Source organism: Marmota flaviventris, chromosome 7, assembly GCF_047511675.1.
Source record: "Marmota flaviventris isolate mMarFla1 chromosome 7, mMarFla1.hap1, whole genome shotgun sequence".
Taxonomy (NCBI): domain Eukaryota; kingdom Metazoa; phylum Chordata; class Mammalia; order Rodentia; family Sciuridae; genus Marmota; species Marmota flaviventris.
The window spans coordinates 48012454-48028244 of NC_092504.1; the positions used below are offsets into that span (position 1 = coordinate 48012454).

The following is a 15791-nucleotide window of genomic DNA, read 5'->3' on the forward strand; positions in this document are numbered from 1 at the left end:
GAAAGAGTTGGCTCTGAAAATAAAGTGGCAAAATGTTAACAAAAATTACCAGAAAGAAATGACAAGTCCCATGGTTTTGCTTTGGGAAATAAAAAGTAAAATAAAGATACCTATCTCTAGAATTCTTGACTTAGGACCAAAATCCAAAATGGGACTCAAAGCAAGTTGTAAAGGGTGTACACTAATCAAGATGGAAAAAAAAATAAAACAAAATGTTATTATATTTCAATGTTAGGTGAAGATTTGGACGTAAAATTAGTTGACTTGGTCACATAATACAGAAAAGTACTAATATATCAGGTCCCAAGTAGAGACTACAGAAAGTAAAAGAATATTGTATTAGAAGGCATAAATTTTAACATAATGAATTAGAATTCACCCTGGAAAGCAGGTTATATTACATTGGATGAACTCCACCAAATGATGATTTACCACCACCACTACCACTTTCCCCCTGCTGCCAAATTACAGTATCTCAACTCATTGAATTTTTATTTTTTATTTATTGCCCAATTAACGGAGTACCAGCCTCAATATATGATTTTGTGGTCTTCTTGGTTGTTGACATCCAGAAGGCAATCTGTGAAAGAGAGAGGATCTTACAGAGAACATCTGGTAGTGGCTCATACTACTTCTACTCCCTTTGCATCAGATCGGATTCTACCAATGGCACCAACTAAGTTGCAAGGCAGATGGGAAACACAGTTTAGCTTTTTTACCCAAAAAGAAGAGGGACTGGGTATGGTCAAAAGCTAGCAATCTTCTATGGTTGGTGAGTTTAAAGAGCAGGAGGCATATAGATGGTGAGTAAGAATACAGATGGAAAGAAAGAGGTTTCAGAGGAGAATAATAAGTAGCAAGACATCACAGTGAGTTAAAGACAGGAGAAAAAGTAAAGAAATAGTGGTTAGCATTGTAAAAGTTATTAGGGAAGTCAGAGACTAAGTATTTGGGAAAGTTACCTAGATTTAGATTGTAGAACCCTTAACTGAAAACGGAAAGTGAAATCAGGGAATTAAGGGAAAAGTTGACTTTTGTACATAAAAATATGGAAATGATGAAACATGGTAACTGGTCATGCCATGTAGAAGTATAGTGAATTGTATTTACTGTCATCTTTATTTTATAGATTAGCAGAAAATTTGAACTAACAAATTTTAAATTTTAAAGTTAACATAGAAATTGCTATGCAACAGAAAAATCTTTTTATATGTATATCTAAATTAATTTTTATTTTTATTAGTTAATACTTATTGTAGTTTTTTCTAATTATTGCTTCTCTCTTTCTTATCTAAAGTCCTCACTAGTTATTAATTAGAATTGCATTTGACATTCAGGTAGAATTTTGTACCTAAGGATCTGAAACAAACCTAGAGTTTTTAGTATATTTAAAGTATTTTACACAAGTCTAATTTTAAATATATATGTATATAATCATCAAGTTCAATTCTTTTATTCATTAGAGCAGAATTCAGAGAATTATGCTTCATGGGCCAAATTCATGCAACTTCCTTTTATATGTTTAGTTAGTAAACCCAGAACTGTCATTGCATTTTTAAATATTTTTATTTACATTTTAAAATAGGTACATTCAAAATATCATTAGTTTTATCTCTTGCCTCACAAAACCTGAAATATAGACCATCTTAGTCCATTTTCTGTTGCTATAACTGAGTACCACAGAACAAGCACTTCTTTTACCATATGATTCTAGAGTCTGGGAACTAGTTTTCAACAAATTAATTTGGTGGAGGAGTTGGGGACAGTAAACCATAGTATTGACTACCTGTTCTTTCATGAATTTGCTGGGCTCTGCTTAAGAAATTTTATTATCTATAATAACAAGTAAGAAGTATATTGTTTTATCTATCCTATATTTTGAATTTTTAAATTTTCTGGTATTTTTATTGGTTTCAAAAAGATGGCCCAATATCAGAAAAGAAAAAAAAACATGAAATTATTGTTTGCTTCATACCTTATTGAAAAAAAATCAAGTACTGTTCTTTGTAGATACAGAAATAGTCTTAGAGGGTTTTCTTTCTTTATTTTTTTTATTAGTTACACATGACAGTACAATGGTCTTGACATATCATGCATTTGAATCAAATGGGGTATAATTTCTCATTACTCTGAGTGTACAGGTTGCAGAATCACAATGGTCATACAGTCATGTATATACATACAGCAATGCTAGTGTCTATTTTATTCTGCTGTCCTTCCCTTTCCCCCTTCCTCTTGCCTCTCCTCCCATCACTTCTCTCTACCCAATCTAATGTGACACACTTCTTTTTTTTTATTCATCTGATTGAATTTCACTAATATGCCCTTGTTAATATAGTTGCTCATATATTTGGAGTTGGAAAAAAAGGAAATATTCTATTTTTGAGCTTTTTGGTCTTATGGAGTTATTTGTCAGTCTTTTCCTCAGTATGCCTGGTTGTGTCACCTGGATTTCCATGTATTCCATTAAAAGTAGTCACTTTTGCTTTTGTTATTGTCTCAGATATTTGATATTCTCTCACAGCTTCCAAGATTATTTTGTTTCTGATTTGAGTATGGAAGAAATATTCCAATCATAAAGTACATTCTCCTTTCCTGTCTTCTGTATTCTAGAACAACATCACATTGAAAGAAGATATCATTATCTGATTGGAGTAATTAAGATGCAGTATCATGTGATATAGATTAGAGTATGCAAATGATTGCACAATCAAAGAGGGTTTTTTAAATTATAATCTAAAGAAAAACGTTTCATGGACACAGTCCATGTTATGTTTCTTTCTTTTCTTTATTTTGTTTTTTTTCAAGACATATGCTTCCCATTTCAAATCACAGCACAGCAAAATGAAGTCAGTATAATGATTCAGTTAGTAATGTAGCCACTGTGGGACTTGGCATCACCAGATCTCCTGATTTGCTGATTGTTTACAAAATCAGTTGAGAACATTCAGCCTTTGTTGGAAAATGCAAGTAGCCCATGATGAATTTCATGGCTTATCCATTATTGCTTTTTTTAGAGGAAAAGGAATGGTTGGTTCTCCTGTCTTTTCTACCCCCACCCCTTTTTTTTCTTTGTATTAAAGTATTTGTTTAGGTTTAAATCACTTCACTAAAAAACATTCATCTAGAAAGAAAAATACCATTTTCTGAATACATTAGGAAAAACAAGGTGGAAAAAGAGACAAAGAATTTGATCAGTGGTCAGGTTCTTGGAGATGCTTCATAAATTCAGTACAAAAATCACCTGACTGTAGTCAATAATGCTTACCTTTGTTGAGAGACTACGCTAAGCCTTCCCAAGTTCTAATTGAGAAAGTTATCTGTATCATTCTTTTCTGATAAAGAGAAAGAGATAATTTAGTAGATTAATGATAATAACATACAATGCCCATGTTGGTCATATATTAATGTTAGAAATGTGGCATCTTAGAACTTTCTGATCATGAGCACCTAAGATTTGGACTTTTTCACAGGAAGAACATCACTTAAGCTTTGCAATTTCATTGTTTAACCATTCCAGTATCCTTCTCTGTAAAATGGCAATAGTAATTATTTCCAGAGTCCTTTTGAGGAAAATACTTTGCATGATTGCATGCAAAAAAAAATATTAAAAATCAGAAGTTTCTTCATTCCATCCTTCCAACATACATGTCTTATAAACACACACAAATAGGTTCACACTCACTTATTTTTTAATAAAATATGGATTAACTTGTAAATACTCAGTAAAATTATCTGTATTTCGAATTATTGATAACTGTAACATCAAAGAAATTTGATTGCAAAACATATCATTGGAATATTAAATATGTTATGAAATGTAATTTTAAAATTCCAGAGTGGAGAAAAGCTGGGACCTCATAACTCTGTTTCACTTGCAGTGTTCTCTCCATCCAGAATACTGTTTACTCCCCTCTCTTACCCTTTTTTTTTTTCAACTTCACCATCTAAATAGGCTAATCCCAACCTATCTTTGAAGATTTTCTCCTTAATCTTCTCTACTAAGAAGCCATCCTTTGCTCCTGCCCCCAGCAGCCAGCAGCCAATCCACATGATGCATGCTTTGATTCACCTCTCATGTCTCCATTCTTTTTTTTTTTGGCACCAAGGATTCAACTCAGGGGCACTCGAACACAGTGGCACATCCTCAGCCCTATTTTGTATTTTATTTAGAGACAGGATCTCACTGAATTGCTTAGTGCCTCACTGTTTCTGAGGCTGGCTTTGAACTTGCCATTCTCCTTTCTCAAAATCCTGAGCCACTGGGATTACAGGAGTGCACCACCAGGCTGCCAGCTGCCTGCCTGGCTCCATCATTATTCTTAAAAGTAATAACATTTGATAAATGTGAATTCTTGAGACAAATCTGAATGATCTGTCTTTGATTCTGCTATATCTTTGACAGAGTGAACTTTGCAAACATTGAATAAGAATCATTTGAATGGAGGTGTTAACATACCATTCACACTCTATTTTTGCTTTGTGAAGTATGAATGTGTATAACCAACAGGATAAGATGTCCCTTTTTTGTTGTTATTGATAACAGAGGTATTATTTAGGAAAATTCCTGTTTATTTTTGTATATTTTGTCCAATTAAATAGGAACTAATACAAATTTTAAACACGACAATGAAAGTTTCTCCCAAATTATTGATTTATTCTCTGCTTGAAAATGTTAGTTAAAAATATTCATCTCTTATTTTATATCACAGCATATATTAAGAATTTAATCTGCAGTACTATAAAGAAAAACAGTTGTATTTCTCAGTAATTTTCAAATATAACTATTTTGTGGACATAAATTTAAAATATTTGCCATTTTTTATTCTGTCTTTGAAAATTTGACCTGTTTTAAGATTTTAAAAAGTCAAAGAATATAGATTTAAAACAAATGCTTAGCCTGATGCATTCTATTTTTCTGTCTTTAAATAATCTCTCTTATCTTTCTCTCTCTCTGCATCTCCTCATTCCTTCATCCCACTCTTTCTCAGTCGATTTCTGCCTAAAGAACACTAGCTACAACACATCTTCACAACAGGCTACCTTACATCAAATTTATAAGCTAAAAATAATGTCTTTGAACTAAGATATACTACCACTAAGGTATGATTGGAAATGATTGTGTATTTGCAAAGTCACTGGTTATGCCAAATTCCAAGTTCAACAGTGTAAATATAATTATTTTATGTTACAAAATATGTGCTGGACAGTTTATTCTGTATTTGTAGGAAAAGGAAATAATTGTTATCAAAAACCAAAACTCACATATTTTTTATACCCTACTTCCCATTTGCAATCAATAACTTGCTAATAGAAGTTAATATTTAATTGGCTAGGTACGAAAAGAGTATGGGAAATGCCTGCGAACACATTGCTGTAGTGGCAAAAGTACAGAGAGTTCCATTGGCTCAGGGAAAACTTCTGGTTCTAGAACTCCTGGACGCTACTCTACAGGCTCACAGGTAAATGATGTTTGTCCTCTGAAATTTAATATTCCTTATGTGTAGTCTGTTATCGCTGTTCTTTCCTATCCCAAATATTGATCACATCAAATGTGATGTTGTTTTCATGTGATTGGCATGAAAATGAAATTGACAGAAACTGAAGGAAGCAAAATTGTAATGAAATTCAAGGTCTAAGGTTATGTAACAAATAATTTCCTCAAATTTTTTTCTAGTTGAATGAGTGTCATAGGTGAAGAAATGAATTTCCTATTTGATCCATAACTCAAAATATTCTCTGTGTGTGTGCATATGTGTGTGTGTATATATATATATATATATATATATATATATATATATAATTTGTGACCTTATTATTAGTTCTCTAGCAGATAAAATAATTATTTATCACATACTGAAATAATTTACATATAAAATTATATGTTTAAGTAAAAAAACTATTATAATTCCTACCATATTTTTGTGCTGACAAGTTGAGGAAAACCTCAGGAGTGGAGAACTTAGGACACATCATCAAAATAACTGGTCTGTTTCCATCAGCTCAGCACGGAACACAACTATATAGAGTCCCTTATCAGGGAAATTGTAAACCCTTAGGTAAACTGTTGGCCATTTTTACCAGGCTACAATTTCATCCCAAAGATAGTTACATAGAAATTTCAGCATCTTTGATGCTAAAATGAGCCAGTTATAAAAGACAGGATTGTGTGGGTATGAGCAAGTTTGAATTCAGATAATCAGACTAATCGTTTTGTGACTGCTTGTCTCAGTAGGGAAAAAACCCACTGTTTTCAGTGTCATCAGTTGAATTCTGAGTAAGGCTTGATTAAGTTGATAAATCTCAGATTAATTTTTCTTGACTCTTACCTCAACCTGTAAATCTAATTATTTTTCAAAATGATTAGCCCTGGAACAACTCTCATAATTCAATGATAATAAACATTGTTTCCATAAACACTTTTCTGAAATTTAATGAAGTTCTCCTTTATCTATAAATGAAATCATGTATCTAATGTCAATATAATACACTTCCAACTAAAGTTTTAGTAACTCATATTTAATTGTCAAACATATAAGATTATTTTAAATAACTTATCAACCACAAATAATGAAAATTATTACTAAATATAACAAATAGGTATTAAAAATCTGCATTTGGTTTGTCACTTCTATATTTTACTGAGGTTGCACAGTTGCATATTAGGGGAACCAGATATACTCTTCAGGTGGGCAGAGTTTTCTAAGCCTAAGACTTCTTAATTTGCCAATTTGCCTAAGAATGGTGGGAACTCCAGAGGATGCTTCCAGCAAAAGCTCCTTTGTGTAATCAAGGCCTTTATTTCAAACTTGCCATCCCTCTCCCCACCTCTCCTTTTTGTAATAATATTTTGACAACTTTTAAATTGAAATTACTGAGATTTTGCATATTGTCCACCTGATTAGGTTAATAGGCAAAAGCATTCATTGAACTCACTTGCTATAGTCATTTTGTAGACAAAAGTCATTACTGAAAGAATATTTGGTAGTTTCAGTTATTAAGTTACAACAGAGTTATAAAATATTTAGTAATACTTCTAGTTTAGGAGATAAAGCAGTGAAGCTTAATAAAATATTGATAAACTTTATGGGTGGGTTCACCTTTGTTTGAATCCTAGCCTTACCATGTGCCAGCTATGACAGAACAAGTTTTAATCTCATTAAAAGTATTTCATTTGTAAAGTAATGATAATAATACTAATTTCTTCAGTTAGAATGATTGAGTTAATGTATACAGAATGCTTAGATTGTAGGTGCTCAATATATGGTAGCTGCTACCATTCATTAGTGCAATTACAGAATATAACATCATATATATTTATATATTTTATATATATTTATATTCATAAACTGTATACATTTTAAAATTATATCATTTATTTCTTCACCATTATAGTTTGTAACATCATAATTATATTCCTGGGGGAAAAACTTACATTATTTTCTTATACTTAGGATACTGATTCTGATCAATATGCCAGTATAGGCCTCTATAAAATGATAGTCACTTAGATTCTGTCATTGAGTTAGATAAAACTAATAAAATATGTTTCTCATTAATTGTGATTTTCCATAAGCAAAGGCTAATGTATTCACTGATATTAAGGCAAAAAATTGGGGAGCATGGATGCTTTTTTATATCACAGAACTTCTAAAATAAAAATCCTTATGTATTTCACATTTTTATTTAGAAATATTGAGAACTTCCTATATAATACCAGCTAGTCTTTTCAGGGGATAACCTCCCTATAATCACGAGCTTTGATTGTAGTAGTAGGAGAATTTATCAGATAGTGAAAACTGGTATAGAAGCAACATACTGTGATGGAAAGTATTCAAGGGACTACTTGGGTTTTCAAAGACTGTCTTTGGATGTAATAATTATGCCAGTGCTGAATGACAATATTCTAAATGAGAGGAAGAAAGGAAGTTCAGGTGAAAGCAATTTCAGATGAGAAAACAGCTGTTGGAAAGCCTTTAAGACAGGGGAAACTTAAAAATTCAGGAACAGAAGGAATCCTGTTAGGCAAAGTAAAGACATTCTTTAAGAGAAGAATGTAGTCACATTAGAGAGACAATTGCAGAAGTCAGAGGAAAAGGCAGGAGATAGATCCCTATAGTATTTGTAGGAGTAAATGGATTTAGATTTTGTTTGGATTGCTTTGGAAAGTCAATGGGATGATTTAGAGAAGGAAGAGACAGGGTATCATGCACAAGTAATCAAGATCATGTGATAGCTATCTAGATACTAGAATGACATGATTGGCAAAACTAAGGAATTGAAAATTGACTCCATATGTTGGTGCTCTATCCTTCCTTCCTTCCTGGTACTAATCACTTATAAATGATGATCATTTCCCAAAGAATGCAAAGGTAAGTGCACAGAAATAAGTACAGATTTTTTTTAAACTGTGGACTAAAAGATTTTTTTCTTCCCTCTTTTGTATACCTCTAATTGTTCTGTCATTTATCCTTCATTTATTTTATTGACTTTTTAGGTGTATTAGAAATATTGTTGAATATCTAATCACATTTTTTTCAGTATATGTCCCTATAGAAGCTTCCTAATTTTTGTTCTATAGTTTTCTTGACTTATAGTAGTAGTTTTTCCCCCTCCAAAAATATTTTTTTAGTATTCCTTTGTTAATATTTCTGGTAAAATGATATTGTCCATATCTTTAGGGATTTCTTTCACTGAATAAATCTTTTAAGATTTGTCATTTTTTAATGAGTTTTGGTATATTTTGTTTTGTGTCTGTGTGTATGTGTGTGTCATCAGTGACACAGTGGAAATGTGATTAGATATTCAACAATATTTCTAAATACTTCTGAATACATTTCAAGATTTATAAAAACAACTATATAATATTCTAAGATTAACTACTGTTACTGTTTATGAAGTTAAAACATGGAACATAACCCATTTCTGAGTTGATTTCAACCTTATTTGTAGCAATGTTTCTTACAAACTATTTCATTCTTGGAAAAGCCTTCTGAAATATTTTGTTTCTTCCTCCAAAGTTTTTGATCCCTAATTCAATAAGATGGCAAAACAAAAAAAAAATTCTTCAAAATGTAATATTACAATATTTTCAGAAATTATCTGACATGTAAATTTGAATTTGAGATAATAATGATGGAAATAATTAAATAATAATGGAAGAAATTTTAGTTATTTATAAAACTTCCTACTCTGAAGCATTGAATAGAGATGAATTGATACTTTTATCTCCTTCAAAAGAAAAGGCAGGATAGTATGTAATCTCTAAAATTGCATAGGTTTTCTTATAGTAGTTATGGAAAATGTAAACTCAATAGAATTTTAATAATATTTTGTTCTTACCAGTGTCATTCTTGCAAGACTGAATTTTTAAACTAAACTTTTGTTAATAATCTGACAACTTAATACATATTTAAACATTCACATCCCAGTGAAAGTTATATTGCACCCAATGTGGTGGCACATACCTGTAATTCCAGTGAATTGGGAGGTTGAGGCAGGAGGAAAGTTCAAGGCCCGTTTCAATTTAGCAAGGCCCTAAATAACTTAGTAAGACCCTGTCTCAAAATAAAAAAAATCGAAAGTGCTGGGAATGTGGCTCAGTGGGTAAGTGCTTCTGGGTTCAATCCTTGATTTAAAAAAAAAAAAAAAAGTTGAAATGAAAAAAATTTGTTTTACTTTGGAAACTAAAATTTTAAACTTTCTAATTCTGTGTACAGTATTCTATATAACCTAAAATATATGAATTGGTATAGTGCTTTACATTTATTCCTTTTTCACAACCAGGTAGTGTCATTAATTTTAATTGTGATATTCTCATGTGACTATGCTATAAGCAGGTAGACATCATTTATTTTCTAGATGCTAGAAACAAAGGTCTCATATAACTGTGAGAGAATGATTTAGGTGAAAACTCACAGCCTCATGAGTTTGTTTCTTTTCTTCCTTTTCTCCATTCAGAGCCGAATTCGTAGAATGTGGAATGATACGGTGCGAAAACAGTCAGAGTCGTCATTTATTACTGGAGATATAAACAGTTCGGCATCACTCAACAGAGGTAATTAGAAATGATTTTTTATATTTATTACTCCTCGGATTACTTTTCAAATGCATTGCTTTATTTGCAAGTTCTAAACCTCATTCCCTTTGGTAGGAATAGTGTAAAACCTGGTTGATTGTAGCAGTGTGTTCCATTATTCATATGCCTGTTTTTTAAATCCTGAATTTTCAGGAAATTTTTTCCAAATGGAAGTTAGATAACGAGAAACTTCTTTTTCCAGTTGTCTGCCACTGTTATAAACTGGTGAGCTGTCAGGCCTCATTGAAAGCAGTTGAAATGGGCAATTATGTGGTATATAGTCTGCTAAGCATCATAGAATTCCACATTGTCCCAGGTATAAAGCAATTTCATAGTCTTTGTGGAAGTAAAAATATACTGTCTAATACATACTTAAAGAAACCTGTGTACTTGTGAGGAGAAAATCACATGTAATCCTAATACCTAAAAGACTTATTCAGATAATATTGAACATTTTAAGGGCTAGGAAAGCTACTTTTATATAAATCATGATTTTTTTATGTGTGTTTATGTACTTCTGGTTAAAATGCTCTCTGGACATCAACATCATTTATATTTTTGAAATGAAGTTCTCTTGATGTACTATTTTATTTGTGATGGGTTCTCTTTCTTTCTCTTTTTCACACTGAGTGACAGAAATATTAGAAATAATTTCACTGAAATAAAAATGGCTAGATACAACATTTGTGCAATCAGTGTTGGAAACTATTAAGAATATAGTGTATTGGTAGAATGTGGTATTTGTATGAACTTAGTTATTTTTAAGGTCAACATTGTTATTTTTTCTTACCCCTAAACTAGAATTATTAATCTGTTTTTAACCTGTTTCTGCCTGCTTTTTGTTACACAAATAATGAAATATTTATTGCTTATGATTAAGAAAGATTTATATGCCAGTACTCTTAATTTCTTTTACTCAAGTAATTTGCATCTTATTTATAGACAGAGATTAGGACAAGTAGTGTGCAAACTGAATTTGATATAGGGATTCACACTTTAATATATCTCATTGAGTTTCATATGCTGTTGGGTGCAAGGTTGTAGTAACTATAATCTAGTTGTGATTTTAAATTATCTACATTAAGTTAAGTAAGAATAGTGAGAGGGAAAATTCCTTCAAATACGAGAAAAATATATTAAAACAGCTACCTTTTTTTTTTTTTCAAAACAACTACCTTCTTTTCTTTGTTGGAATTTACTGGATGATATACATTTAGACAATCTCAAGTTTTTTTATATAGATAATCTTCTCTTTTTGATTTAGTTTTATTCTGTAGTTTGTGAAATTTATCGAAATGTGAGTACTCTATTTTTTAAATTTACTTTTCAAATCACAGTTAGTTTTCCTAGAAAGAAAATTATCCTTATCAATAGGATTTGTCATAAGGTATATTTTGCATCTGTTAATCACAGCATCCATGGAATAGTTGCTATTGTTTAAAGAAGGGATGAGATGACTGTAACAATATACTGTTTCTTTACTTATTGTAAGGATGGATATAATATGTAAAATTATTATTTTGTCCAGTATTATTACTAAAATGTATATAAAGTTAGTTAAAACCTTTTTTTTAAGTGGACCATTTTTATGAACTTCAAACTCAAGCACATTTTGTAATGTTATTGATGAACTCCTTACTTCAATTTCTTCTCAATAATGTCACCTACCGGGAATATAACAATATGTGTATGACTGAGTCAATTTGAAATTAATTGAAAGAAAATAATAACATTTCATATGGACTGATAATATGTCTAGGTCTGTAAACTAAGGTCAGTAATTTTAAAAGATAGTTCTTAAAGCTATTGAATGCAGGATATAAAATTTCTGTGACTTTGAAGAAGTTATGTTGACGAAGACTTTGGGGAGGAGGTTAAATTGAATGCATGATTTGAAGTGTGTCCAAGCAGTGATCTTTTTCATCATGATATGTACTCTTCCTTTCACTTAGTGACTTTAATGGTGCCAGAGATCATAGTGATCTTCATTCCCTGAATTAATTTCCTAGCCCCACTCCAGGTCCAGAAACTCCTGGTTATATTCTCATCTCAATTTTTACCTTAGTTGATTAAAGTACTTTAAAATTTTATTTCTTCATATTATGTCTCTGAAGATAGCCTTTAACCTCCTTCTTTAATCTTGTCTTATTCCCCAGGGTCCTATCTTCCCTGCATTCAGGCGTGTGTATCATATTTAGGTAGGTGGCATCCAAGATTCATCTTTCCAGATAAACACTTCAGTCACCTCAGCAACATAATTATTCACTTGTGTTTATTCAAAAGATTATATTCTCTATTATTTAAAAAAGATCTTAGATACCTCATCTTTGCATCCTCATATATTCTAACTTCCCATTCATTCTTAGTTACAGTTAGCAATTTTTTAAAAAATAAAACTCCATTTTTGTTCTTTCTAAGTTAGAAATATAATATCTCCTATTTTTTTCTTTAAAATAGTGCTGACTCTTGGAAATTACAGCTATTGCCTAACATTGTTTTTCTTATTTTTAATTTAGGTTTTCTTACTTATTTATACCATTGGCCAATACATTTTAAAAGAGTATTATTTTAAATTTTGTATGTCTTCTCATCTGTTATTCCAAGTAAGAATCAGCAGCTACCATCTTTAGGATCCATTAAGAGCAAAGAATCTACCATTCAATGTAGAACAACTTCTGTTTTTTTATTTTTAAACTATCTTTTATACTCTGTTCTTGAAATGCATCATTCCACCATATATATCAGATTACCTTTCTAGATTCCCAATATAATAAAAATGATTACTATTGGGGTTTTATTTATTAGAATCATGTGAAACCTTGAAGGATTTACTGATAATTTTCAATGAGTGTACTAATTCTTTTATATTCTTTTGAGAATTCATTGTTTGGTCACACTCATCTTTTTAAAACCTTCTATTCAATCTGTACTGAATATGTGTTTTTATGAGGATATTTCCCCAACTGTTTCCTAAACCTTTTAAAATATTTTGTCTCTGCAAGTTGTTTGGTATGATGTTATACACTCAGGCAAATCCAGAATTCCTTGAAGCCAGTGCTATAACAATTAAATATCACTCACGTTACTTATGGAGTAGAAGGGACTTTAGAAGAGCTATAAGGTCATGGTTGAATACAGAGTCTCATGGTTAATTTTAAGCTATACCAAGTTTTTACAAGCTTGTAGGTGTAAAGGAGGTTTTATTCATTCATTTGTTTAAGTATTTATTATTTTATACATGCCTTGAAGATTTAGTCAATATTCAACCCCCAACTCCTCCAGGGCTATTAAAAATCTAATTAAAATCTCTACTAGCTCCAACATCCTGGTAGTGGTGAGAAGGACTTACAGTACTCTTTCTACCCATCTCTCCTGATCATAATCTCTGCTACACAAGTCTCATCTTAAACCATTTAGATTCACAATGCCTCTTTTATTTATTTATTTTTTTTGGATATAATACATTTATCCATCATCAACTTTTTTTTTAACAACATGGATGAATTTCTTTTTTTTTTTAATTTTTTATTGTTGGTTGTTCAAAACATTACAAATTTCTTGACATATCATATTCCACACTTTGATTCAAGTGGGTTATGAACTCACAATGCCTCTTTTAAAAGTTGAGTTTGATCCAAAAATTAAGCTTTGCTGAGAAATTTCTCTAGCAGTATATACAAACATCTTCATTTTTGCCTTCCTTAGATCTGTATAAAAATCAGAATATCTTCTGAAATTAGATGTTATTGGACATCACAAATATTATAATGGCATTTACCATTTTCTTTTTATTTAATTATTGAGATTGAGAGCAGAATTTTTTTTTCCAATCAAGTTTAAGAAACTGCTGCCAATGGGGTATCTTTATGTGAGTTATCAAAAGTTACTTTAACACTCATCCCAGTTATGAGTTACTGCAAAGTTGTGTTCCTTCTAAGTGATATAATTAGTGAAAAAGTCACTTCTTCTGGAATAAATAAATTTTGCCTAGAATCATGGGGTTTTATTTCTCTCTAAACTTCCAACCTCTATTTTGTCAACCTGCCACATGAATTAATGTGATATAAATTTTTAGTAATGGAGAGTTGGACCAGTAAGACTATATTTATTTAAGCCATATTTAAGTGTTATGGTTCAGAAGACTGATCTATAGATATTTAGCACTTATTTATAAATACAGATGATTTTCTTTTAAGTGTTCAGATTTGTATTAATCTGCACAACATTTTCACTGAATTTGTAGTCAGTAAAATTATGATGACCTCTGATGATGCATATATTTTCATAGATTTTTTTTTTAAAGGGTAAATTTTGGCTCTCATTTAGTTTGTATCAGAACTACCCATTGAAAGGCGACCTTATTGGTTTGGGGCATTGTTTTAACAAAGCGGGAAAACTCTGCCATCAAATATACATTTGCAAGTAGCTGACTTACTCATTATAGTTTCACCTAGTAGTTTTATAAACAGACATTGAGTTCTAATCCAGTGACAGTTTCCAAATTGCTTAACTTCTCAGGGCTTCTGCAATAGCGATATAAATGGTTCCCACTTCAGAAGGTCCTTGAGAGGAATATATAAGTTAATATATGTAAATTGTTTACAATGGCATCAAGAACATAATAAGCACTATTATTATTACTACTTTATTCATAGATATCATATTATTATATTTTCTAATAAATGAAAACTTTTCCTTGACAGGGCTCTCAAATAATCAGATATTAAAATTCATCATTTACTACTAAAAGTTTCCTTTCCTTTTTATTTTCCAGCAATAGGTGGGAGAAATGAGGAGGTTACCTGAGTGCCAAGTAAAACAAATAATAATTCACCTAAGATGGTGCTGCCCTTGAGGCTAACAAAGAAGAAAGCTAATAAAACTGAATTGTCTCTTCTCAATTAGAAATTAAATGCAAATTACATGGGCCTATTTGTACTTTCCTCTTTTGATATGCAACCCTACTCTAGTGTCAAAGAAATAAAGATAATATATTTCTTTTTTTTTTATTCCTTAGATGATGATTTAACAAACCCCGTCTTCACTTTTATTCCAAATACTATCCTACCCCTCCAAAACTTAGATAACACCAGTTCAATTCAGACAGTCCTGCTAAATAACAAGTTATGTAGAACTGGGATATGACTAGACCTGTTTCTAACTCATGCCTTCTCTGAGCCTGTATTGTCTTTTCTTGGTCACTGAAGCAGAAGATATTCCACAATAAATCACCTGCTACTCATTAATATTCAAGCTTCTAAACCTAATTTGCTTTTATATTTTTAAAGAGAAATGAAAATGAAAAACTGTAAGTGGTGTTTGAGAACTTAACAGTTTATATAAATTAAAGCTACTAGGGCAAAACACTGATAATCAATCACTATACTTTATTTATGTCAATAAATATAATTGGCTTAAAAGCATAAACATACCATACAGCCCCAGAACATTGCTGTTCTAAAGGATTATAAAATCACTGGTTGTAAATATTAACTAGCTACTCAAATAATCTGACATCTATTTGTGAAATTTGAAAAACTAGTCAATAATGTATCAATAGTACTTGCAGAGTCTAACAAATCAAAGGATCTCATGTGACAAACTACTTTTTCTTTATCAACAAACATGATGATGTTAACACAATATAGGTAACCTATAGCATAAATAAAGTTTTCTTTTGAGATTCACCATTATATTTATGTCTGAAATTTTT

At 31.0% G+C, this 15791-nt stretch overlaps 1 protein-coding gene across 7 annotated transcripts in view; it reads left to right on the forward strand.

The window, feature by feature from the left end:
- Adgrl3 (adhesion G protein-coupled receptor L3) overlaps nt 1-15791 on the forward strand; it is a 759373-nt gene that overhangs the window by 721337 nt on the left and 22245 nt on the right. For 6 of the 7 annotated variants that reach the window (XM_027947334.2, XM_071614313.1, XM_071614312.1 and 3 more), the window contains 2 exons: nt 5337-5462; nt 9961-10057. In XM_027947334.2, coding sequence (XP_027803135.2) covers nt 5337-5462; nt 9961-10057 — 223 coding nt within the window. Of the gene's footprint in view, nt 1-5336; nt 5463-9960; nt 10058-12234; nt 12277-15791 lie in introns of all 7 variants that reach the window. The other variant, XM_071614317.1, reaches the window with a different exon arrangement.